Raw genomic sequence first — 12,291 nt, forward strand, 5'->3', positions numbered from 1 at the left:
CATGACCGCTATCAGAAAAGGCTGATTAAAAATTTTAACATTTATAGTTGTTTTTTTGCTTTCTTCACTTGTTGAAGAAGAGAATAAATGTTAAAAATACTCTGGAATACATAACTAGCTAGCAATTAGTTATTTAATGATATGGATTGTTGGCAATTTAATAAAACAGTAGTGTGTTTGGCTATGCTCTGTCAATTGTATATTTTCTGATATAGATAGTTTGAATTGCATATTTTCTTATGCAATATCCATTGACAAAGATTTTTTTTTTTTTTTTTTTTTTTTTTTGGAACTCATGCTGGTTCTTTCTTTTCTCATTGTAGTTTTTTCAAAATGAGTCGCACTTTGAAGGCTGCTTCTTTTTCTTGAAGAAAAAGAAAAAACAAAATAGTTCACATATAAATATATGAAACTGAACAAGTACATACCAGAACTAGCTGATCTTATTAGCTAGAACATGAGCTGTATGAACAGCCAACCAAGTCTTTAGTAACAGTAAAGTGAAAACTTAACATGCAAAAATCACATATTTAATGTCTTCCAATGAACCAAACAAATTACAGTCCATATAAGTCTCTGACCAAACTAGCTGTACCAAATTATGTCGACATGTGAACCATCTACAAGCATATGTCGACATGCACAAAGCCTGGACAGTTTCAAAGCCCCTTCTAAGACCTTCCTGCTAAACCACAGACATGAGTATTAGACCAACAAAATAAGCAGGATAAGCAGCGTTATTCATTACAAGGCACTAAGACCCTAAAATCATCCTGCAACAAATTAGAAAATTGGTAAACAAAATTTCCTGATTTGGATTTTGATTAAGCCTAATCATATTCATTTTCGGTCAAACTTTCACCAAAAAATAAAAAAAGAAAAAAAGAAAAAAAGAAGAAGGATTCAAATCATATCAGTATACAGAAGCTGCATTGATTTTAACCATTTTGATATGCAATGTGGCAAAATGAATTCTTGATTTCATCCTACTTGAACTTTCACTTAACTTAAGCTGCCAAACCATGTCTCGCATTTCAAATTTTCTTCTGAAATTGATTTGAGCATATATAAACATATAAGAAACATAATGAATAGGAATATGACAGTACTACTGATGAATAAAAGCATGAGAATACTGATGTGTTATAGTTATTCAATATCCCTTAATAGGGGCAAGTTTCCTTTCCAATTCTAATTCCAATTATCTATTTTCCCAGAGGGATGGGCGGCAAGTCAAGATCCCAACACCACCAGGCTATCTCACTCCAGCAAGAATTGTTTTATAATAATAAATTTTGGTTCCCAAATTTATTACGTAATTCAAGCCAGAGATACCATGTAAAAGCATTAAAATTTGTGTGCTTATTAGTATCGAAGATCATAGTCATGAGATTGTGGCATATTAAAATACTTACCGTTTCTTCTTGAATTCAACCAAAAGGGGATAATTTACCTAAGAAAAACGAACTGAAGGGATATGAAATTTGTGAAGACCCTCTCCTTTGTCGTTAACCATTCGAAGCCAGTCTTTGAATGCTTCAGGCATCTCCGTAATATCCAATTCCTGGAGGGTAGTGATGAATCTCAATCCATCTGGAAGCATCTTCAAATTATTGCAAGATCCAATGCTTAGAAAAGAAAGAGTAGGCATGGCTCCTTCTCCCATCATCCATTCCCCAATTTCCAGAGAATGGAGTCCCAGACGCTCGAGCTGACGAAAACCATTGGCCGAGAAAACCAAATTATCCTTTCCTGCAAATGCATCAACTAAGATGAGAATCCTTAAGTTAGGCATCTTCTCCAGTGTTGCCATTGGATCTCCCTTAAGTTGTGAACCGGACAGGGTCAAACTGGCAAGGCTTTGATAACAATTGCTGTTGTATTCTGGTAGTTTATCTATAATCCCAATTATTGTCAATCCAACAAGGCATTTACAACTAAATAGTTGTCTCAGAAGGAGTAGTTCTTCATCTGAACAAAAATCACATTGATCCATATAAACGGAAGTGTGTTGTAGTTTCTTGCTATTAAGGAGGTAGTTGACGACCTCTGGCAAGTTCTTTTGTTTTCCTTGTATGCGCACTTCTCCTAGCCTTCGGAGGTTGGTTAATTCAAAGAGACCTTTAACATCAACCTTATCAGGGGCAAAGTTTTCTAGCGTCTCCAGGTTGCTCAAGCCATCCACTCTTAGTTTGCCTTCTGTAGAAAATAGATGGTAATAAGGAAGATAAAGATGTACCAAACTTTCCATCTTCCATAGCACATTCGGCACACTGATCTCATCTGTGGTCCGTAAATCAAGGGTTTGCAAGTATTTCAGGTTGCCTATTGATGATGGCAACTTTGTGAATCCAGTATCTTTTAAACCCAAATACCGCAAAAAGACTAGGTTTCCTATTTCTTTTGGTAACTCTTTTGGTTTTCCATCAGTAAAGTCACCTGATTCTTTTCCATGGAAATGTATCACTCTGAGACATTTGGAATTTTTGCACAAATGGATCAATTGTTCTCCAAATGGATAGTTAATGTAGCTACAGATGAAGAATAAAATTGCCCGAATAGGTCGAGCTATTTCTTCTTGTTTGAAGTTGAAGAGGGGAAGGTCACTATTCTCATCTAGATAGATAGCAAGTCTGCGTATTTTATTGCTATTTCTACCATCAGTTGATGTTGCTAAGGATGAAAAAGATGGATGCACTTCTTGATTATTTATGCCCCTATAATCAATGGTTTTAAAAAAGTTTTCCTCCTGTATTTTATACATACATAAATCTAGCATGAGGCCATGAAGTCGACAACTTTTAAACCTTTTGCTTTCTGTAATTGTTGAATACTCAACCTTCTCCTTAAATTCCACTGTTACCAAAGACCTCTCTGCTAATTCACCCAAATAACGTTCTGCAACATCCATCATTGTTTCTTCTTCTCCTCTGTCCTCACGGGATATGATGCCTTCAGCCATCCACAATTGATATAGTATGTCTACTTCTATGTCATGATCCTTCGCATAAATGCCCAGATAAAGGAAACATGTCTTTAGCTTATATGATAAATCTAGGTAACTTAGAGCTAACACATCCAATGCAGTATTATCAGATCCACCAATCATTTGATAATTTCGATAAATTGTCATCCACTCATTCAAGGTCTTCTTTGTTCGCAGACGTCCTCCGAGTTCTATAATGAATAGCGGCAAGCCGCCGCATTCTTGAACCATTTGCCTTCCTAATCTCTCCATCCTTGGATAGTCTTCGAAGTCTGCAATGAAACAAAGTGCATATTTATAAATGCATAGAAGACCCCATTGTTAGTTGGATTAACGAAGTGTGGTAGTTTGGCTTATGCAATCTAAAGAGTTTGCAAAATGTTTTACACCACCAAAGACCTGTCATATGAGAGTTATGATTTTGCTTTTCCTCAGAGATTGTCGGAAATGAGGGTTAAAACTTAATAACATATTTATTTAAATGACAAATTGAAAAATCTAAAATAGATGAAAACTTTTAGCAATTGTAAAAGATAAAATTTATCAACATAGATGTGTATTCATTATTTTCAAGAATTTACCACATCTTTGATAAAATTAAAGAGTTTGTTTCGTTCTAAATTTTTTTAAAAATAAATAACGCTCAATTAGTACACATTAATGTGTGTTTGGAAAGGGAAAGATTGAGTACACACCTAACCTTTGGCATAATGTACAAAGTGGTGGGCCCCAAGACTTGAACCCATAACCTTAAAATTATTAGGCCAAGTCTTAACCATTGAATTAAAAAAATAAAAATTGTGATTGATGCATTTTACCGAAGATAAAATGAGTAATGGAATTCATGTTCCATTTTAAGTCCTACCCCCTCTATTTTTTAAACTGTTTGGTTATGTTTGGGGACCAAACATTTTAGCTAAAAAAACTAAAAGGAAACTACAAGTTGTCAAACCATTCTCTCTATTTTTTATTTTTATTTTTATGTCTTTATGTAAAAAGCCAAAAATCATTATTAAAAAGTCAATTTCCAAACAAACCCTTAATCTCTCAAAAGAAAAGAAAGTGAGAGACGACTAAAACTAGAAAGTGAATATCATTACTCTAAAATTGACACAACCAACCAACCAACCAACCAACCAAACCAAGCCTTAAGTCCCATCAAATGGGGTTGGCTAGATGAATACTTCTTCTCTACGCGGCCCTATCAAAGGCCATTTCGTTAGTTAAATTAAATAGATCAATATCTCTATTTATAATGCTAGCCAACGTTAATCTAGGCCTACCCCGTCCCCTAACACTTTCCACCTATCGTTATAGTATCGCATCTCTTCACTACTGCTTCTGTTGGTCTCCGTTGAATATGACCAAACCATCTCAATCGATTCTCTCTCAACTTATCTTCTATCAGTACTACTCCTACCCATTTCCGAATACACTCATTCCTAATTCTGTCTTGTCTAGTCTTACCACACATCTACCTTAGTATCCCCATCTCAGCCACACTCATCTTATCTACATGTTGTTTCTTGGTTGCCCAACACTTTGTCTCATACAACATCGCTAGTCTAATAGCCATTCTATAGAACTTACCTTTTAGTCTAGTGGATATTTGTTTATCGCACAGTACCCCAAACGCACTTCTTCACTTACACCATCAAGCATTAATACTATGGGCCACATCTGCATCAATCTCCCCCATTGTTGTGATAATCGACCCTAAATAACGAAAATGTTCACTCTTAGGCAGTTCTTGGTTCTCAATCTTCACTTTTCCTCTACTTTTATTGTTTCTGTTACTAAATTTACACTCCATGCACTCTGTCTTAGTTCTGCTTATCTGGAATCCTTTAGATTCAAGAGTTTTTCTCCAAATCTCCAACTTTGTGTTAACTCCTTCTTTAGTCTCATCCACTTGCACAATATCGTTGGCAAAAAGCATACACCATGGCACGTCATCTTGAATATTTCTCGTCAACTCATCCATAACTAAAGCAAAAAGATAAGGACTTAAGGTAGATCCTTGGTGTAACCTTAAAATGATAGAAAATTCATTTGTCTCTCCAGCAAGCGATTTAATAGTGGTCACCACCCCTTCATACATGTCCCTAATCACATTAATGTAACCTTTTTTCACCCATTTCTTCTCTAACACCCACCATATTATATCCTGGGGTACTCTATCATATGTTTTCTCAAGGTCGATAAATATTATATGAATGTCTCTTTTCTTTTCTCTACACTTTTCTATTACTCTCCTCAAAAGATAGATCGCTTCCATTGTTGACCTGTCAGGCATAAACCCAAATTGATTCTCTGACACATTTGTTATATCTCGCAATCAGCGTTTCATCACCCTCTCTCACACTTTCATTATATGACACATTAGCTTAATTCTTCTATAGTTGTTGCAATTCTGGACATCTCCTTTATTCTTATAGATTGGCACTAAAATATTCTTCCTCCACTCATATGGCATGCTCCTAGTCAACAAAATTTTGCTAAACAACCTAGTCAACCAAGCAACCCCATTTTTACTCAAACACTTCCAAGCTTCAATAGGAATATCATCGGGCCCTAAAGCCTTATTTGATTTCATCTTCTTAAGTGAAATCTCCACTTCAAAGTTCTTAATCTTGTGATAGAACCTATAGTCTTAGTTTATCGTATTACTGGCTATTTCTTCCTCTATTGCCGTACCTTCATGTTTCTCATTTAATAGTTTCTCAAAATAGTTCTTTCATCTTTCCATAATCTATTCATCCTTCACCAATACCTTAGAATCCTCACTCTTGATGCACTTAACTTGATTAAAAGCTGTTGTTTTCCTCTCCCGTATCTTAGCAAGTTTGTAAACCCTCTTCTCTCCCTCCTTACTATCTAGTCTAGTGTATAGGTCATCATAAGTTTTCAACTTAGCATCTCTTACTACTTTCTTGACCTTCTTATTAGCCAATCTATAGCTCTTAAGGTTTTCCTCAGTTCTATCCTTCTGCCACTTTTTAAAGCACTCTTTTTTTGCCTTGACTACCGCTTGAACCTCTTCCCTCCACCACCAAGTTTCCCTAGAGCTGGGTCTCGTTCCTTTCGACTCTCCAAGCACTTCCCTTGAGATTCTCCTCATACAATTGGCCATCGAGTTCCACATAATGTTAGCATCATCTTCTAAGTCTCAAGTACCTTCCTTATCCATTCTATTCTTAAATATTTATAGTTCATCCCCTTTTAAGTCCCACCATCTTGTCTTACGACACCCACCATCCTTCCTAGCTTGGTATTTCCCTCTAAAACATAACTCTAGTACCAAAATCCTATCTTGAGAGATCAGGCTCTCTCCAAGAATCACCTTACAATCATTGCATTTTAGGTGGTCCACTTTTCTCACTAAGAAGTAATCTATTTGGCTCTTAACTGACCCACTCTTAAAGGTTATCATATGCTCCTCCCTCTTCTTATACACATAGTATTGGCCACCACCAGGTTAGAAGCCAACGCAAAATCTAAGATACTCTCTCCAGCCTCATTTCTGTCACTAAAACCGTATCCACCATGCACCCTTTCGTAGCCTAGTTTATATATGCCTATATAGCCATTAAAATCCCCACCTCTCCTGCGGGTATCTCCTGTAAGATCTCATCCATTTGCTCCTAAAAATTCCTCTTAGTCTGATCATCTAATCCTACTTGAGAGGCGTATGCACTAATAGCGTTCACTAAATTCCCTCCAATAACTAGTTTAACTAACATAATCATATCCTCTCTCTTAATGACCGTCACTACATTCTGCACAAGAGCTTTGGCAATTATGATTTCTACCCCATTCCTGCGTCTATCCTTACCACTATAATACAGTTTAAAATCGGTATCCTCAATTCCCCTAGCTTTCTCACCCGTCCACTTAGTTTCTTGTACGCAAGTTATACTAACTCTCCTCCTAATCATAACATCTACCAATTTCATCGTCTTACCAGTTAAGGTTCCTATATTCTAAGTAGCTATCCTAAAACTATAGTCTTGGACTAGCTACTTTACCCGCGCCCGTCCAGAAAAACGCGGAAACCTTTGCCCACTTTTCACCGCACCCAAGCGTCGATGCGGTACCCCTTGCTCACTTTTCGAAACACACAGAGACAGGCGCAACGCGTCACTTGAGGAGAACAACCTAGCATTTAAATGATTCAAAGTAGGATTCATTGATTACTCTAAAATTGACACAATAAGAGTAAAATTTAGATCTAATAAAAAGGTGATGGTTCTATTCTACTTAAAAAGCAATGTAGGATAGCTTATTATAGTACAAATGTAGTAATGAATTGTAGAGTTAGTTGATAAATGTCTGAAGTTTCAGGATAAGCTAACCTTCAGCCGCTGTTTTGGGGAAAGCCTTTCTCATAAGTAGCTCCCAGCTCTCTGCTGTGGTTAACGGGACTCGCTGGAAGATGAAAAAACTTTGAGACCCTGCTACTTTTTTATTACGAGTAGTAAGGATTATTTTCGTATTTACGTCAGAAAAAACTTTTGACAACTCATCAAATCCTTCCGAAGACCAAACGTCATCAAGAACAACCAAACACTTTTTCTGTTGTTGGACTTCATCAAGTTGTTTGCGGGCTAACCGATCATTTTCCATATTCACAATCGCATCCTTCTTCCCTGGAATGAGTTGAATTAGGACGTTATGCAAAACATCGTTTAGCTTCCATTGTTGAGATATGAAAGCCCAAGCGAAGGCATCAAAACGGCGCCTAACATCTGGGTGTTGGTAAACCTTCCTAGCAAGGGTAGTCTTCCCAATACCACCCATGCCACAAATTGAAACAACCTTACAGTGTTCGGCTTCTTCACTCACCAATTGCGCTGCTAATATCTCTGTGTCTCGCTCAATACCAACTAAATATTCGTCACCAACTTGAGAAAAAGTCTGCTCTGGGTGTCGAGAAGTTGAACTGTCTATTTCCATCAAAGCTTCTAGACCCAAGCAGGGTAAATTTGCACTAAGCCTTTGAATAGTTTTAATCTGAGACCTAATCTTGTACAAAGTTATGCCTTCACTGAAGATGCGAGCACTTCTCTTGAGGATGTGTATGATGCCTCGTCTTTCCCTCGGCTCAAATTTAAATACAAAAGTTTCGATCACATCCTCTGCATTATAAGCAACTTCTCTTATTTCCACCACCAATTTACTAATGATCTCGTGTGCATCTTGTCTTGCATCTGCATTTTTTAAAAAGGGCCTCATAGCCCTTAACTCTGCCAACATACCTCGAACTTGGCCACGCACTCCATATAATAAATTTGCTTTGTGAATTAGCAAATCGTCAATTCTTTCCACCGCAAAAGAGACAACAGCCTCAGCCATTTTTCTTCGGCCTCAATTCATGAAGAGCTTATGAGTTATCTGATCAATACAAGCACCCACTATTAAAACTTTTTTTTTTTTTTTCATCAATAAAAAAGAAATTTATTGTTGCAAAGTAGAGTACAAGCAGCACACAAAAATACATCAATAAAAGAGGAAGCTATGGCAACCAGCATCAATACTTAAAGGCCCCAACAAGGTTCACACATGTATCAAATAAAAAAAATAAAATTATCAACAAAATAAAATTTATTGGTGAATTATGTAATACAAGCAGTGAAACACTAAGAGAATAATGACAGAAAAAAAAAAAAAAACAAAACAAAACAAAACAAAATTATGTAAAATGCAGATCCTAATTAGATTGCAACATGCAACAAGCCAATTAAATGATAATCTCAAACCAGGCACGACAAATAAAACTTAATTGGTAATAAACAAATAAAAGCACCTTCTTGGTTTGGAATATTCTAAAAAAGTGCACTTTTTGACTTATTGGCTTATATGAGTTGGGTTTAGGTTGGGTTTGATGTGATGTATTAGAGAGGTGATGTGATTTAAATAAGATGATGTGACTTAAATAGGATAGTGACTTTTTAACTTTTTGTATTATTTAGTAGATGCCAAACTTGGCCTTAAATAATGCTTCATTAAAAATTTTAGTCTTTGGTTTAATTAGGGTAGGTGATAACTTCAGTGGGCCAACGCGGACTTGAGTTGAGATCTTTTGCTTAGGTAGTTCACATGTGTCCATTCATTAAAACTTAGGTCAAGTTTGAGAAGTTTTAAAAAAAAGTAAAAAAGTTAAAAAGTTATTACTATTTATCAAAAGTTAATAATTACGACTGCATAACTTTCAATACTAATTTTTCCCTACATATTAATTTATATAATTTTTTAATACACATTTTTTTATAAAAATTCAAAAAATTAACCCAAATATTTATATTTTCAACCTCAACTTTTTAATCTAAAAAGACAAAAAGTACACTTATTTAAGACACTCCAAACAATCCCTTACTATTAATAACTCTGTTAACTCTCCACTAAAAGTCTAACATATGACTTAGCTTAGAGCATTTCTAAATCAACACTTTCAATTAGAAGATAAAAATATATCTTTTATTCAAAAAAAGAATATAAAATATTTACTGTTCACTCAAACACCCATCACAATGACCATTTTCTTCTTTAAAGATTTCCTTTCAAAATATTTTCATCAAAAAAATGAATAATTTTTGTTCATTAATAAATATTAATTTTTAAATTTTTGTTAAATATATTTAATATTATACTTATTTTAAATATATGATTCACTTTTTTTAATGATATATTTACATATTAAAAGTTATTTGCATTATAGTAAAAAAAATACAATGAATAGTATTATGGAGGTGCTTCTCTATTTCTCATACTCCTATATTTGAAGGATCAGCTCATCTCCCTTTCAAATGGAGATGATTTTAGAGGATAAGTTGAAGCAAAATTTCTTCAAATATGAAGATATAGATGATGGGTTGGAGAACTCTTAGCTCATCCTTGATTTGTGTAGGGGTGGGCGCGGGTCGGTTGCGGCCACGAAACCTCCAATCCGCCATCCGTCCGCCAGATTGGCGGATTGAAGAAAATCAATCCGCATCCGTCCGCCAATCCGGCGGATGTGGATTGAGCGGATTGGCGGTTTGGCGGATGGATGCGAATCGGTTTGGCGGTTTAAAATTTTATAAATTTTCAACATAATTCAACTTGTGCACTTCCTTAAAAAAAAAAGAAAAAAAAAGTATTACAGTCAATGACTTAAAAAAGTATTACAATCATTGTATGCCTTATCCAAAGAAAGAAAGTTTGAAACTTTAGAATATCATGATCACTGTATGCTTCATCCACATATTACAATTACAGCATGATTCATCCCTATAAAGTATTACAATCTGTGATTCTTAAAATATAATAACAATTCAAACCACCAAAACCATAAACAGAGCAGTAGTAGAGATTGAATGTCTCTATATTGTTACATCTACATATGTTTTTGAAAACAAAAACCAACCAGCATATATCATATTTTTTATTTATTATTTTTAGAGTTAGATTTAAAAACTAAAAAATATAGATGAATAATATGTTAATTTTTTTCAATTCAAAAATATATTCAAGTTGAAAACTTTTTTTCAACAGAATATTTAAACTCTTTTTCAATTGAAAACACAAACATAATATTTAAACAAATTAAAAATACAAAGTCTTATAAATTACTACAGGTGCTCGCGATTTGGCGGTTTGGCGGTTCGGTTGCGGCCAAAAAATCTCAAATCCGCCATCCGTCCGCCAAATTGGCGGATTGGAGAAAATCAATCCGCAACCGTCCGCTCATCATCACGCATCCGTCCAAAATGCGGCGGATCGGTTCGGTTCGATCGATTTTGGCGGATCGGTATATCCGCTGCTCACCCCTAGTACCTTGCATCAACTCATCTACATCTTTACCATCGTGGTTAAAAGTTGATTTTTAAATTTTTTTTTTTGGTTTCTCTATCTTTTTGTAAGTAAAAAATATAAAAAGTAATAATTAAAAAGCGAAAAACTTGTTTTTAGCCAACTTCCAAAGTATCCCTAATTCCATTCATAATTCTTTACCAAATTTTTTTATTTATTAAATTTGTATCAAATTTATTATTAAATCAAGACAAAAACAGTTTATGAAAGAAAATTTAGGAGATAAATTTAAAATTTTGAAGTGAGAATTGGAGCATTTGATTCAAAATTTTAGCTAAAAATTGATGAAAAATTATTAAAGAATCACGTATCAAATCAAACTTTTAACAAATTTGATCAAACCCAAAATGAGTAGTTTATGTTTGTGTGAATTGGGTTGACGATGAATACCTGCGCGCCTGATGAAGGATTCATGTTTAAGATTTTCATCGTCGGCCTTGTAAAGTTATCTTCTGAAACTTGTAAGAGTAAGAGTAGCCTTGTATATATATTTTGACACCAAAACTTTCTTGATTTTGCAAAGAGAGCACGGAGAGTGCGAGATACACCAAGCCTGCTAATGTTCTAGTGTTACAATGCTGCTTTTTAACAAATTCGCAAACCCCATTCACACAAACATAAACTACTGATTTTGGGTTCGATGAATGAAAATGGGATAATACGAGGTCAACGGTACACACGGGGGGTTGGGACACCACCAAACCACACCGGAACCCAGCCCGTCTACGCGCTTTCTTTCGTCATTATAAATTTTTAATAATCAACTTGCGGGGAAATGTTATCATTGCAAATGATTTATTAAATTTTCTACTAACCGTATGGTTTAGGGTCATAATTTTTGTGATTTAAATAGTTCGAAATTGTCAAAACGATTTCGTTTTGAGTACAAAACAATTTTGAAATTGTCAAAACGACATCGTTTTGACAATTTCAAGCCATTTAAGCCACAAAAATTATGACTCTCAAACATTTTTCTTCTACTAAATTTAAAATTCACACAAACTTAAACATATGTAAATTTTACATTCATATAAAAAATTTAATAAACCATTTGAAATCCCTTACATAACCTCCAACTTGCCCTTTCAATAATCAACTTTGTTCTCAAATTCCAATGGTCTGATTTGGCGACAGCACCACCTTTTATTTAAAAAAGAGGTTTTGCTGACTTTATTTACGTCTCGTTTGAAAAAAAAGTAATTTTAGTAGTTTTTTAAATTACTTTTGTTAAAATATAAGATAAATAGAATTACTATGTGTGAAATAATATTTTTGATTTTTTTATAAAAAAAATATATAAAAAGTAAGGAAAAAATAAACTTTTGATATTTTTATAATATAATTTATCGACTTTTTTTACTTTTTAAATGACTTTTAACTTTTAAATTAAAAATTAATATTCCGGCTTACATCACATTAATTTTTAGATTTATACCATACATTTTACTTTTTGA

General features: G+C 34.4%; 1 protein-coding gene across 2 annotated transcripts; it reads right to left on the reverse strand.

The window, feature by feature from the left end:
* Positions 1-359: 359 nt before the first annotated feature.
* On the reverse strand, positions 360-11,564 carry LOC114283981 (putative disease resistance protein At1g50180). 2 transcript variants are annotated; one of them, XM_082879117.1, is made up of 4 exons: positions 11,228-11,564; positions 7,342-8,380; positions 1,451-3,258; positions 502-677 (listed from the first exon to the last, which is right to left on the reverse strand). In XM_082879117.1, exons 2-3 carry the CDS (start codon positions 8,339-8,341, stop codon positions 1,454-1,456), a joined length of 2,805 nt encoding a protein of 934 aa, XP_082735243.1. In that variant the 5' UTR covers positions 8,342-8,380; positions 11,228-11,564; the 3' UTR covers positions 502-677; positions 1,451-1,453. The 2 variants fall into 2 exon arrangements, with proteins under 2 accessions (XP_082735242.1, XP_082735243.1); XM_082879116.1 differs by having other exon boundaries at positions 360-3,258.
* Between the last annotated feature and the right edge of the window lie 727 nt (positions 11,565-12,291).

Source organism: Camellia sinensis, chromosome 7 (genome assembly GCF_055761805.1).
Source record: "Camellia sinensis isolate YWXY chromosome 7, ASM5576180v1, whole genome shotgun sequence".
Taxonomy (NCBI): domain Eukaryota; kingdom Viridiplantae; phylum Streptophyta; class Magnoliopsida; order Ericales; family Theaceae; genus Camellia; species Camellia sinensis.

What these genes read in the sequence shown, in the direction of transcription:
- LOC114283981 (XM_082879116.1), bottom strand. Translation starts at nt 8,341, where the DNA reads ATGGCTGAGGCTGTTGTCTCTTTTGCGGTGGAAAGAATTGACGATTTG. An exon ending in CCCCAAAACAGCGGCTGAAG is followed by an intron (nt 3,259 to 7,341) that starts GTTAGCTTATCC and finishes GTTTCATTGCAG; the next exon opens with ACTTCGAAGACTATCCAAGG.